General features: G+C 44.6%; 1 protein-coding gene across 1 annotated transcript in view; it reads right to left on the bottom strand.

The window, feature by feature from the left end:
* The window catches only part of tenm1 (teneurin transmembrane protein 1), a 174,913-nt gene that overhangs the window by 6,672 nt on the left and 155,464 nt on the right, over window positions 1-12,777 (bottom strand). Inside the window, exons 26-34 of the mRNA XM_047584620.1 lie at window positions 11,875-11,962; window positions 10,047-10,243; window positions 9,104-9,417; window positions 8,367-8,539; window positions 6,507-6,751; window positions 5,526-5,819; window positions 4,097-4,341; window positions 2,636-2,778; window positions 694-905 (exon numbers count right to left, since the gene is read on the bottom strand). Of these exons, the coding sequence (XP_047440576.1) occupies window positions 694-905; window positions 2,636-2,778; window positions 4,097-4,341; window positions 5,526-5,819; window positions 6,507-6,751; window positions 8,367-8,539; window positions 9,104-9,417; window positions 10,047-10,243; window positions 11,875-11,962 (1,911 nt within the window). The remainder of the gene's footprint in view (window positions 1-693; window positions 906-2,635; window positions 2,779-4,096; window positions 4,342-5,525; window positions 5,820-6,506; window positions 6,752-8,366; window positions 8,540-9,103; window positions 9,418-10,046; window positions 10,244-11,874; window positions 11,963-12,777) is intronic.

Here is a 12,777-nt window from a genome sequence, read left to right as displayed (position 1 = left end):
TCTACAAAAGAGGAATAAACCACTGCATCACAGCATCGGCAAAAATATTAGCACCTTAAGTGTAATGGATGGGTGGAAAGAGGCTGTTTTTGTTGGATCGCCTTTTAACAGTAAAAGCACTTTACCTTTACCTTACCTAATGTTTTCCTCTCTAAGAGGCACTAAGCGAAGGCATTATATCGAATGCCCAAAAATCGACTTTTGTTCATCTTGTCGATGTATTAGAAAAAAAGTACAAAAAAGTTTCCGAACAAACAGGATGTGAGTTGAATCTGTCAGAAACTTAGGTAAACTTTAAAACTTGCCAACATTAGAAATAATAATAAATAATAATAAAATAATAAAAAACTGAAAATGGCAGTTAATTTGAGTACAGCAGAGTGGGGAATTGCGAGTTCATTTGACAAGTTTTAAATAAGTTTTCTTCAATGAATAATATAACCTAATAAGTTATTTTAACTGATCACTCTTAGATTTGAGCTGGCATTTTTAAGGCAGCAGCCGAACTGAAGTTTTAGCGACTTGATGTAATGTGTTACAGCGTGAAAGGAAGTAAACCGGCACACGCAGCTAAGGCGCAGAGCTGGATTATTTTGCTAATGTGAAAATACTGATTAGCGCGTCTTTAAGACGGCATCAAACGTACAATTTAAGGACAGAATATCCTAATTCATGTTGCTGATAGCTGCGTACCTGGTTGAGGTCGTAGAAGATGACGCTGAATTTGCCGAACTGCTCGACCCGTCCAGACACGTCAACGTAGCGGTACAGATCAATGGGCAGAGGTGTCTCATTGATGACCGCCTGCATGCTAGTGACTCGGAAGTTGTTGTAACTGTAATCGAATCTGGCGTTGACCAAGCCCTCCTCGCTGAAGCGGAAGATCTGCCGACTTGTCAGTGGACCTGCGCAGAGGAATCAGGACAGATGCATGTTGAGATGCTAAATGATAACGTTTCAAAACAAACATCGGCACGTGCATGGACTGCGCACAAGCAGGACTTAGAACTGGCCGGCACGCCCGTCTAATCAGTTCAAATCAAGGACTAATTCAACATCATTAACACGGGCGCACAAAGTGCAATCCATTCGATTTAACTATCCCCCACACCACTATGGCATTTCCAGTGGTGACCTTTAATATGTAGAGATAATGAAATCTAAAGACAATAGCCATGATGGGCCAACGTGCTCCTTAATGTCAGAACATCAGCTTTAACAACACCGTTCATCACTTGTGCAGCTCATCCTCCGTTTTGGAGGAAAAAGGCCCGCTAATGAAACGCCATTACGCCGCTATTCGAGATGACTCTGATTGCAGTTAAAATGACTAAGTGTCTAGCTTTGGAGACTGTAGAGAGCTGGATCAGCATTACATCTTCTATTTTTATTTTCCGTGGAATGTTGATTCTAAACCTACGCTAATGGGAAAATGGCAAAAGCACTGAGAGTGAGGTGGAGGTTTTTCTACGGCCCTAGGGAACCCGCAGTCTGTTCGTCTCGCTTCTCTAGCTGTCACTTCACCAAGCTGTCATCTCTCCCTTTCTGTTGCCTTTTCTCCCTCGCCTACCTCACTATATCCCCTTCTCTCAATTTTTTTTTTTTTTTTTTTTTTTTTGGAGCCTTACTTTTCCTTGTCTCCTCTCAAGGGACAATTACCACTATCTCTCCTCTCTCCAAGGCTCCGTTTGTTCTGCTGAAATGAGATCAGTTAAAGGAAGGTGAGAGTCTATTCACGGAGAGGGCAAAGCGATAAACACGCGCACACACACACACACACACACACACACAGCTGTGCCTCGCAGATTAGTGACACCTGATCATGGCAAGTCAATCACAAAGCCACGGGAAGTGAACCAGCAGCTGAGATGACTGCGCTCTCAATGACCCTGGACACTTTCTGTAACCAAAGGGAACTGGGAATCACTATTAACAATGGTATCCTTACACACTCCCTATATGTGCTGCCACAGCTTATAAATGGCAGCGCTGTGATGTAGCAGTATTTCCATTTATAGCGAGCGTTGTTGTTCTAATTTTCCGTGCCAGAAGTGAAACTACTTTTGGTGTTTTTTTTTGTTTTTTTTTGTTTTGGTTTTATATTCCTATTTGAGATTTCATGATTTCCTGTCACACTGATGTTTGAGTGCACAAGTGTTGACATGCAAGTAAGCATGCAGCACCGATGTGATATATCCACACTTAACCCACAAAATAATAGCTTATATTTACACACTGTGCTTGTTAACTTTGATCAGGCGGCCTTTATGCGGAGGTGGGGACGTGAAAGCGTGGCTAAGCGCCCCCGGGGGGTGGTCTCGTATTTACAGCTGCGGTAGACCACAGTCTCTTCCACTTGAACATGCGTGGCCCTATTCACATTTCTAAGTGTGGCCGCTTCAGATGAAATAGCACTATGTCTGACTCAAAGCCAAACTACAGAGTTTGATACCACCCATGAAATCTGACGGCTCAGACACAGCAGAGACACCCTGAGCCGTGCTCACAGGTTGATTCATGATGACATGCATTCTTTTAAATGATCCATTCTGGGGCGACGCTGCGCACGCTGTGAAGATTTATTCCATTTGCGGCCGGTCGGCCGTTTCGCCCCGCGTTTGCTGTGTATACGTACCTGTCTGTCTGTAGCGTATGGAGCTTATGAAGCCGTTATGGGTGAGATGAATGGTCTTGACGGTGCCAGAGGCTTCGTCATAAGTGAAGGTCACCAGGGTGGAGTCATAAACCACCTCGGAGAGGCGCGCTGCTGGTGTATACCTTTAAGATATAAGAATAAAATGGCCGCGATGTCAGAAGACCAGAATAAAAGCGTACCTTTGTTTAATGCACAGTAGAATACGTTTGATCTTCAATATAAATAAACATGCCATGCTCCATGAATAATACAAAGATCCCCCGGGCGACTAAAGAACAAGTTGCATCATCGTTCCATATTTCATCAAAATCAGACCAGCTGCAGCGGCAGTTATGGCCCTCCATTTCTTGAAAATGGGACCATTTATAATGGTATCCTCGTCGGGGCCTATGAGTATTAAAAATGTTAAATGCCAGAACACTGCCTGAATCAGACCTCCAACTTCCATCAAAATCCGATCAGAGGTGTCTAACATAGTATGATGATGATATAAAAAAAAAAAAAAAAAAAAATGTGACCTTTAATCAGTCTGCCCCATTAGTCCAATCAGTGCAATTTGTAAGGACAGATGGTTGTGCGTAGCGCGTTTAGTGTAGGCTAGACTTGGTGTAATAGGGCTTTTAAATTTAAAGATTAGCCTTTAATTATAGCACCTTCATCAAGCCAATCAGTGTTATGTTTTTTTATGTGGCTTCGCTATCGTGCCAAGACGCATAATGCCTCCAAGTTTCATCTGAATCAAACCCATAGGCTATATAACCAACGTGGCTTCACCTACTTCTCTCCGGACTAACATTTTGAAGCTTCTAATTAGGCGTTTTGATCGTTGCGTGAACAGTATTTTGGATGAGAGGGTGGAGCTGGAGAAGAGTCAATGCACCCAAGTTAGAAACTTGTCAATGAAGGCAGCCAAGAAGAGGATCTGATACTAGCAACTGAGTTCCCTTCCCGGTCTTCCCCGAACTGATGATGAGTAAGGACCCCCTACCTACAATATGTGTTCTATATCAAACTCGGCCTAGCGCTGTTCATGAATATACATTAGTAATAACATTTTGCATTCAATTTTAAGTTATTCAAATAATACACTGGTTCAAACATTATTACGTCTTCTGCCTCCATTTATCCCTAATACTAAAATATGTTGGACACACATTAATGCAGATTTAAAGAAATTTAAATTTGAAAAAAAACATTCAAAAATATATATATATAAAAAAAAATGTCTAGCCAACCAAAGATTTTGCAACATGTGCTTTAGAAAAATACGAAACCAATGAGTTATTTTCGCATACACTTCTATGCAAAATGGCAATGTCGCCCCCTTAAGGTCATTGAAAGAAATGCAGGTTCAGCTTCACTTATCCTATTCTGCAACCTCTCTCACTCTGAACAGTCTCAAATCGAAAGTAACAGCGAGTATTTTTTCGGTCATCACACCTGTAGATGACACTACGTCCTGTTCCCAAGTACTGAGTCCTCATCAGCCGCCCGTCGAGGGTGAAGTCCTGCATGAAGGAGGCCTGGCTGTCAGGGGGAATGTATATGTTCCTGTAGTAGCCGATGGACAGCAGCGACTGCAGGGTGTGCTTCACCATGCTGGGCATCGTCACGGCAACCAGACGGTCTGTTTGGTCGTACTCAAAGACGTAGCGACGCTGGCTGTGCAGGAGCAGCATGATGGACTGCAAGAACACAGACACAGAGAGTTACAAAGCAATGCTGCTGCTTTGATGGGCACTTTCTTTCTGCGCCTCCTTGTTTTGTTGTGTTGAAATTTCCCCGTCGTTTGGTGAAAACTTTGCGGCAATAAAATGCCTACTCTTCAGCGACCTTGGTTTTAGTTTGAGGACCGCTTCATTTGTTCAATGAAAGCTATGTAATTCTTAAACATACGTGCCGTTAAAGGAAAAGAAAATCACGAAAACTGGAGGGTTTCTTTTCTTTTTTTTTTAGACAACAGCAATTTAGTTACCTGCCATTTATTTCTTTATATATATATATATATATATATATATATTACAACCAGCTTTAAAAACCTGTGTGCAATTCTGAACACATTCATCCGCAGTAAAACAGTGTTCAATGTGACGTTTCTAATTCCACTGTGAGGTGATAATATTAATGCATTAATAATACATGCAGGCGTTATTAATTTCTAGATGGTTCTGTAATATAATCTCATTTACACTCTAATTTTGTCTCGGACCAAAACCTTGTCACTAAATATATCACAGGCCGAATATCACTTCATTAAATATTTCAGTTAATTTCAAGGACGGAAATTATGCCGTCTGGTAGCTTTCAGGATTGTCGCACACATTGTTTTAGTCGTCCCTCGCTAAAAACCACAGACACTCCACGTTACTCCTAATTGTTTGTCAAAAACTGCCAAGTCTTTACTATAAGGACCGCTTTCAGGAAACCGAAAGTATAAACCTGCTTGAGTTAAGGAATACGTCACAAAGACCACATTGTGGGATTTTACTGCTCTCAATAAAATCGTATTGTTGTTTGAATTAGCAGATGCAATATTCTTTCTGCAAGCTGGTGTTCACAGTTTCTCTAAACAAACAGAAACTGAGGAAAATACCTAATAAATGTCATGTGCTGTGAACTTCTTTAATTTGCTTTCACCTTGTTACTCTCATTTCCCGCAATGCAAGTCCTTTTCACGTATTGAGTTAGTTTTGCTTTCAGATCACGGCGATAGCTTTAAGGCAGGAAACAAAGGTGGAGTAGATGTGTTTCTGCTTGCAGCAAAGATCAAAGTTACCAAAGTTGTGAAGAAAAAATAATCTCAGCATGTCACAGTCGCAAACTGACTTTCACACCCCCCCGCCCCCCAATGAACCTGACGTGCTCTCACCCTGTCTGCGTATGTGTAGCTCCAGATCTTGCCGTTGACCCAGGCCCTGGACACCACCCTGTCATTTTCGTACTCCAGCCGCTCGGACCAGTCTCCGCGGTGGATGGCTGACAGCAGCCCTCCGCCAGAATAGCTGATGTTCACTTCGGTGTATTTGCTGCTGGGAGACCAAACGACGGGCCGGCCCAGCTGGTCGTACTGGATGCGGAGGGTGAATTTCCTGTGGTCGTCATAGATCTTCCCCGCTCTGGTGTTCTGATCAAAGTCGATGGACAGCAGGTTCCTGTTATGCGCCTGTGGAGGAAAAGCAGCAAAGTGTCAGCTAGAGGGATGGAAAACAAAACAAAACTTTTTTTTTTTTTTTTTTAATTTCACTGCCTTACAGTCGTCATAAATCCTCAATGAAGTCGCAGACGTGCGAATATAAATGAAGCGGCGTGTCTGAGACACGAGGAGATTTCATTAGTTTAGATAGATGAATTGTGACATTTAGAGAAAACCGGGGCCTGCATAGTAACAATAAATTGTCTCGTGAACAAGTGAAGGACAGAGTCCTGGTAATTGCTAATTAATTAGCGCGCGTCATGTAAAATGTCCTGTTCTTATGGAATATTCTGTTGTGTTCTTTTCGTCGGAGCAAAACAGACTGTGGAAAGTACAGAGCAGGTTCACAGTCATTTGACCTATCAGCTCGTGACGCCACGGATCACTCAGAACATCCAGCATGTTGCGTAATGCTAACCTATATTTCACTCATGTGCATTTTTAAGAGGCATTTCCTGCCAACGTGTAAAAGGTCAAATTGCACAACGCATCATACTCCCAAGTTGTGGCGGAGGTGATTGTTTGATCTAGTGACAGCCAGGCTATCTGGTAAGTGACTGGTTAAAAGGTGTATTCTGACACTAAGGCCGACTGCTGTCGCACGGGCGCTGCATCTCTTCCGCGCCATCAGAGCACGAGGAAGATTTCGAGTTGTACCCTGAGCCTGCGTTCGTAAGTGCTGTAGTTGGTCTTGCTCTGCTCCTTCCTCTGCCGCCACTCAATCAGGCTGGGGGCGTGGTCTCCGGGCAGGCTGATGTTGCAGCGGCTGGCCGTGGGACTGACTCCTCCTCCGAGACCTCCCGGGAGGAGGGGCTCCGTGCTCAGCGACAGCTCCATCCCGCTCGCCAGCGTCACGAGGAACGACCCGTCTGCGCTGACCCTGTATGCGCTCTGAGCGTGGTCTGGGGGTGGGGTGGGGGGGAGAGGAGGTCGAACAATCATCAGGGGCAGGCCACGCAAGTGCAAAGAGACACGCACGCGCGAAAAACCACACATGCACACAAGGACGCAAACGTGCAACGGCGCACAAAAAGAAAAAAAAAAAGTGTGAAAAATACATCGGCGGCTGTTGCTCAGAAAACAGCCTTGAGAAAAATCGATGACAGACAGCAGCAGACTGCATGAATGCAACGTCTGGCTCTTTGTGCGTGCTTCCTTTGAATTAATTGCTTAAATCACTGTAGCCTACAGAGTGAGTTAAACTTTCTCTTTGCAGCGTTAGTGCCGGACTGCGATCGCAGCCTCAGAAAAACATCTATTCAAGAAGAGAATAGGAGAGGAGGAACACAGACAGATGGACAGATGACAGAGAAAGCAATGAAAAGAGGAACAGAGAGGGAGAAAGGAGGGGTGCACAGCAACTTTCACACATTGCAAAGGTGCATCAGAAGCTGCTCTTTCATATCTATATTGTTCTGAGTAATTTTCAGACATAATCGACACATGTCTATGGCTGCCTTATTTGGTGTGGGGGTCGTACTTTTTTTTTTAAAACAACAGTGGAAAAAAAAGAAGAAGACAAATAATCATCAAACTATATATTAATCATAAAACTTGATGCGTCTAATAAACGGGCCAGTAACTTCTCTTCCCTCCGCCGCCATAAAACCTCTCCCTGTACATATGGTTGGTGGTGCCTCAGAGGCAGGTGCAGACACTGTGAATATTTGGCGGCGGAAGTAAAACGGGCTTTCTAAAATAGGGGGTCATTTCAACGTTTCCCCGTCAGCTCCGTCGCACAGCAGCCGCGCGCGTGCACGAGCGCGAGCGTCCTCGTGCGTGCTGCAACAGCTCTCCGCTCCCCGCAGTCCTGTCATTGTGACAACTGCTAGAAAGCAATTAAAGGGATGACATGAGAAGAAACCGCTCCCACGAGTGGCTTCTCCACTCCACACTCATTTTCTCCGCTTCTCATCTCTGCCCTCTTTTCCGTTTTCCTCCCCCCCCCCCCCACCTGAAGCCGTTAAGACATTTCACAAGTCAGTCGGATATAACATAAATAAATAGCGCTTTTTTTTTCCCTTTTTTTTTTTTACTGCCCATTAGTCTGGTTATGTAAAGAAGTCCTATCAGATCCATACGTGAATTATTTATGGGGGGGGATAAATGCATTTTTCAAAGCTGCGAATCTCTGGCGGATACATCAACTGCAGCCCATGAAGAAAGAAGAAAAACACAGGTCAGAGCGTCTGACCTGAGCAGAATAACAGCCACGTTATTGCAGTTTGCCAATCATAAATGTTTAAGCATTAGCTTCTTCTATCTATAGTGTCTATTGCTCATTGCCCACCCAGATGAGTCATTAACAACTTGTGGCGTATTTGCGGTGAACTGTAGCGGGGGGGTTGGTGCATGGTGGTTAAGCTATGTGTTTCCAACGTGTCAACCAGTAGTTAGATAAAGATAATGCATCCGTGCAGTTGCATTCACCCTTGCATAAACTCATTTATCCTCCCACCGATCAACATTTGTTGACATTTGATGCCTTAAAGCCCACAGCTCGCCATGACGCCACACCTTGTTTGAACGTGTAGATGGTATCACTGGCAGACAGGTTGGTGCTGGTGACAAAGTTCTCACGGTTGGATGACTCAACCTCCACACGAGACCAGCGCTCCAGGTTGCCGTGGAAACCGCTCACCTCCCCAGTGGGTAAGGTGATGTTGGTCACTCGGCCCTCGTTGTTGTACCTTGGAAAACAAACCGACAGAAACAATGATGCACAGACGCAGGCACGGAACTGCACCACACGCGCGCACCGCTCTCCGTCCCTCCGCTTTCCGCCTTTCCTACACCAACGCCGTCACTGCGCAAGCGTCAACAATGATTTATACGTGTAATTATTCAGCTGTGGAATTTGAGACGGAGACCGGCTCGGGCAGCAGTGAATAATTTAGACAGATGTGCGTTAGAGTGCGCACTGCATGTACAGTAACAGTAACACGTATGCGATCACGGCGTTGAGGAGATGCCCTTCAACTAGTCAGTCACTTAAGCACGGGATTAAAAGAAGAAGAAGAAGACCCCGAACCTTCCACAGCACTGGTGATGCAGGAGTAGCCACAAGATGGCACTCATATTTCACAGCGCTGACGTAAGCTCTGTCACAATAACACTGCATGCACATTCAGAATCAGGCACCAAATAGTATAAATAAGAAAAAAAATAATGAAAAGAAAGAAAGACGGACAAAGGAAAAAAAAAAGAATCAAAAGTGAGACGACTGTAAGATGTAGGAGAAGCTGTAAACTTACTCATAAACTGTAGTCCAACTGTTCTCATCACTCTTGGTTGCCAGGAGACCCGTGTTGCCATGGTAAGTGATGTGGGCGATGTCATGGCCTTGGGCCGACACCTTCCTCAGCGTTCCGCTGTTGCTAAGGGAGAGCCAGTACACCTGTCCGCCAGGTAGCGCCAGCCAGAGAGGCACGCCGTGAGCGTCCCTCCTCACCTGGATGCCGCGGCCGTCGCGGCACGTCAGCCCAGAGAGCTGGCCGTCCGTGCCGTAGGAGAAGTTGTACAGGTAGTGGCCGGTGATCAGGTGTTTGGTGAACATGTGGGAGCCATTCTGTCATGGAAAGGAAGGATTTAGCGACATTAGACGTTGGAAAGAACGTCCTTTCCAACTCGTGATCTCTGAAACTTGCATCAGAAATCACTGTAGCATCACAAGATATCACGCAACTTCAAATATCAACAATTTTAGGGACAAAAAAATAATCCTTGATAAACTATATATATATACATACACACATATGTATGTATTTCAGGATTATCTAAAGTTAGAATGTGTGATGAAATATTAGACAAATGCTAACTCACCTGTCAGTGTTTGACCATTCAGTCATTACAAGAACATAAACTTCTAATGTCAAATATCATTTTTTATTAATCTTAATTTTAAATCATCACGTGTGGTTAAATTCTTATTAAAGTTTCAGGTGAGATTTGTGAACCGTATTTCATCTGACGCCACTCGCTCTTGATGCAGAATGGGTCGTATTAGCGAGCTAACCCTAGTTTTGTCAAAATGGTCCCGGTAGTTCCTAATTTTCACTTACCCGAGTTTAAATTTAGTCCGATTATCCGCTTAAATAATGGTGAGCAGTTCAGTTCTAAGTCGAATACCACGTTAGCTGAATGCAGATCCTGACCTGACGTGTAGTGCTTAATCGACAAAGCGTAGACGCTGTGTACCTGGCTGAAGAGATAGAGCTCCTGGTCCAGCGGGGAGCTGATCTCCACCAGTCCAGCTGGGCTGGGCTGAGGCTGGTTAGGGCTGACGGCTCTGATCCGGATGTTGCCCAGATCAGCGATATACAGGGTGCCATTGGGGGCCACTGCCAGCGAGGAGGGGGCTTTGAGGCGAGCATCGCGGGCGTAGCCCCCGTCTCCTGATAAGACAAAAAAAAAAAAAACAAGAACACATTATTTCAGTAATGGCGAACTCTTTATCGACAAAATAGAATAACTAAAATCTCCCCCGTCTCTAAACACCCCGAGGAATAAAAATCTGTCTGTACCAAAGAGCGACATCATAACCGACACACACAAGGTTTGCGAAATATTAAGACCCCATGGTGTCGCTTAAGCGTTTATCAGTTTGGCTCAGGACCCGGACTTGTTGGGAGACTGTGGGCTCCCAGTGGAGTGGATATGGCCACCTTGATTGTGACCTCCGCCTTATCAGATGGTGGTAGTAGTTGACTCATTGCATCCAGATGCGTTCGGTAGCACAGCAGGATAATAGTCGGGTGAAGGCCTTTAGATGCTGTCAGCAGTAGGCCCGAGGCCTCTGATGGGTCTGTACAGACAGCAGGGTGGCAGTTTATCTCCTGACAGCATGCACGGCATGTGTGTGTGTACGTTCCTGCACTATAGTGTGTGTGTGTGTGTGTGCGTGCGTGCGTGCACCCGTGTCCGTTATGTATTCGCGGGTGTGCGCTCACATGCGTGCGCCCGTTCAAAGACACTGCGTGAGTGTTTACGGCGAAGGGATGGAAACGGAAAAGCCTCTGAAGAGAGTAATCATCTGTTAACAGCAAGACATGATTGAAAATATGCAAAGTACAACCCAAGAAATAGGGATGGTTACAGCCCATTGGCTTGTAGCATGGGAGAGACACTTCCCTCCATTTTGAATAGAAAGAGGCAGATTTTTATGAGCGGAATTAAATGATAAAATCACATCCTCTGACACTTACAATGGAAGCCTGGCCTAACTGTCAAAGGAACATCTGCTTATTTGTTTGGTCCTTTCCTTCTCCCTTTTATTACATTTCAGGTGCCCTTCCATGATACACCAACCAGTAAAAAAATAAATAAAAATCAGCAGCTAGGAGTCGGCTTTTTCTTCCACCAGCTGTAATTTGAATGGATTTGAAAGGTGTCTCTTGAGCTACTGAAATTTAGCTGGAGGTTTCTGCAAAGGAGGAGCATCCTTTCCGAACACAAATAAATCGCCACGTACACACACACAAGCGCCGTCTGTACACAAACATATACAAACGCATTCACAAATTGCCCACTGTGAGATTATAAACGCTCTTTTCTTTCTTCTCCGCTCTGCCATCAGTCACATAAACGGCATTATCAACACTTTTAACTGTTTTCAAGGAGAGTCAAAGAGGTTTTTTCTTGGCCGTTGCGATTCCCTCCGACTTTCATAATTCAGACAGAAAAGAAACGGTGCGGAAGGCAGACAAGAGAGGGAAAGTTCTTCTCAAGCTGTGCTAATAAAATTACCGGCCAGCAGGGACTCGCAGACGGCGAGATTTCCTCCCTCGATATCAAGACATACTGGCTGCATCAAATCACATACGCTATTAAAATGCTCCTTTTCCTTTGCCCCCCCCCCACCCACCCCGCCCGCCCCCTTAAATATACTTCTAAACCAGGCCAAATTTGATATGATCTGAAATATTTTTTAAAGTGCTGTTTAGTACTTTAATCCTATTAGACTCAGAACATTATTTAATCCCGCGTTCACATGGCAAGTGCCGTGCGTGCGCGCCTGATGACCCACCGGAGAAGCAGTCGCAGTTGGGGTCTATCTTGCAATCGCAGTCGGTGGGGGCTCCGGAGATAACCGATATCTCCCCGTTGGTGGACACCTGTGGAGTTTGCGAGAGAAAAAAAAAAAAAAAAAGTCACAAAGGGCTGCCAAATGCCGCGGGGCATCGCTGTTAAGCACGAGATAATGTTCGACATCTCTCCGACGAGCGGGATAATGATGGCATTTCAACAGCGCAGATTAAAAAATATTATAAAATATTAAAATCAAATGAGAAGAAAAACAAAAGCATCTCCGGCGCATGAGCACATCTCCCCGGCTTGGCCTAAATAGGGCTTCGTCGACTGATCCGACAAATCTTCGCAACATTAAATCTCCAAACAAATTAAACTCATTGCCCTGATGGGTAGGCCTATAAATGAAGGTGAAAACTGCTACGCCAACACTCTGATTTTGATTAATCTGGGGAGGATGAGGCCTCTTTACTGGCCCAAGAGGTGCGCGCATTTATGGAAGATAATTGGGGCAGATGATGTGTTTGGATTTAAATTTTATGAACTTTATTATCACTCGGGGGAAGTTAATTTTACTTGTCTTTTATAATGCTGCACTGTATTACTGTGAATTTGCTTTCATTCCCCCCCCCCCCAGATTGAGCCTCTGGTAATTCTTACCTGTCTATATGGCACCTCTAAAGCTCAATAATTAATATGCTCTGTCTGTTATGTGTAAAACTATAACATTTAACGGTTGATTTGTTTTTTCGCTTTGGACAGAACCTGGGTATCAGATTCCCCTTGATTCCAGTCGGCGCTAAGCTAACCAGCTGTTACCTTTAGCTTCATAAATAATTTACACAGGAGGAGAGTGGCATCGATCCTCTCATCTCTCTCTCACCTAGAAAGTGCATAAGCG

This window comes from Mugil cephalus, chromosome 5 (genome assembly GCF_022458985.1).
Source record: "Mugil cephalus isolate CIBA_MC_2020 chromosome 5, CIBA_Mcephalus_1.1, whole genome shotgun sequence".
Classification (NCBI taxonomy): domain Eukaryota; kingdom Metazoa; phylum Chordata; class Actinopteri; order Mugiliformes; family Mugilidae; genus Mugil; species Mugil cephalus.
This window is presented reverse-complemented; position numbering and strand designations above follow the sequence as displayed.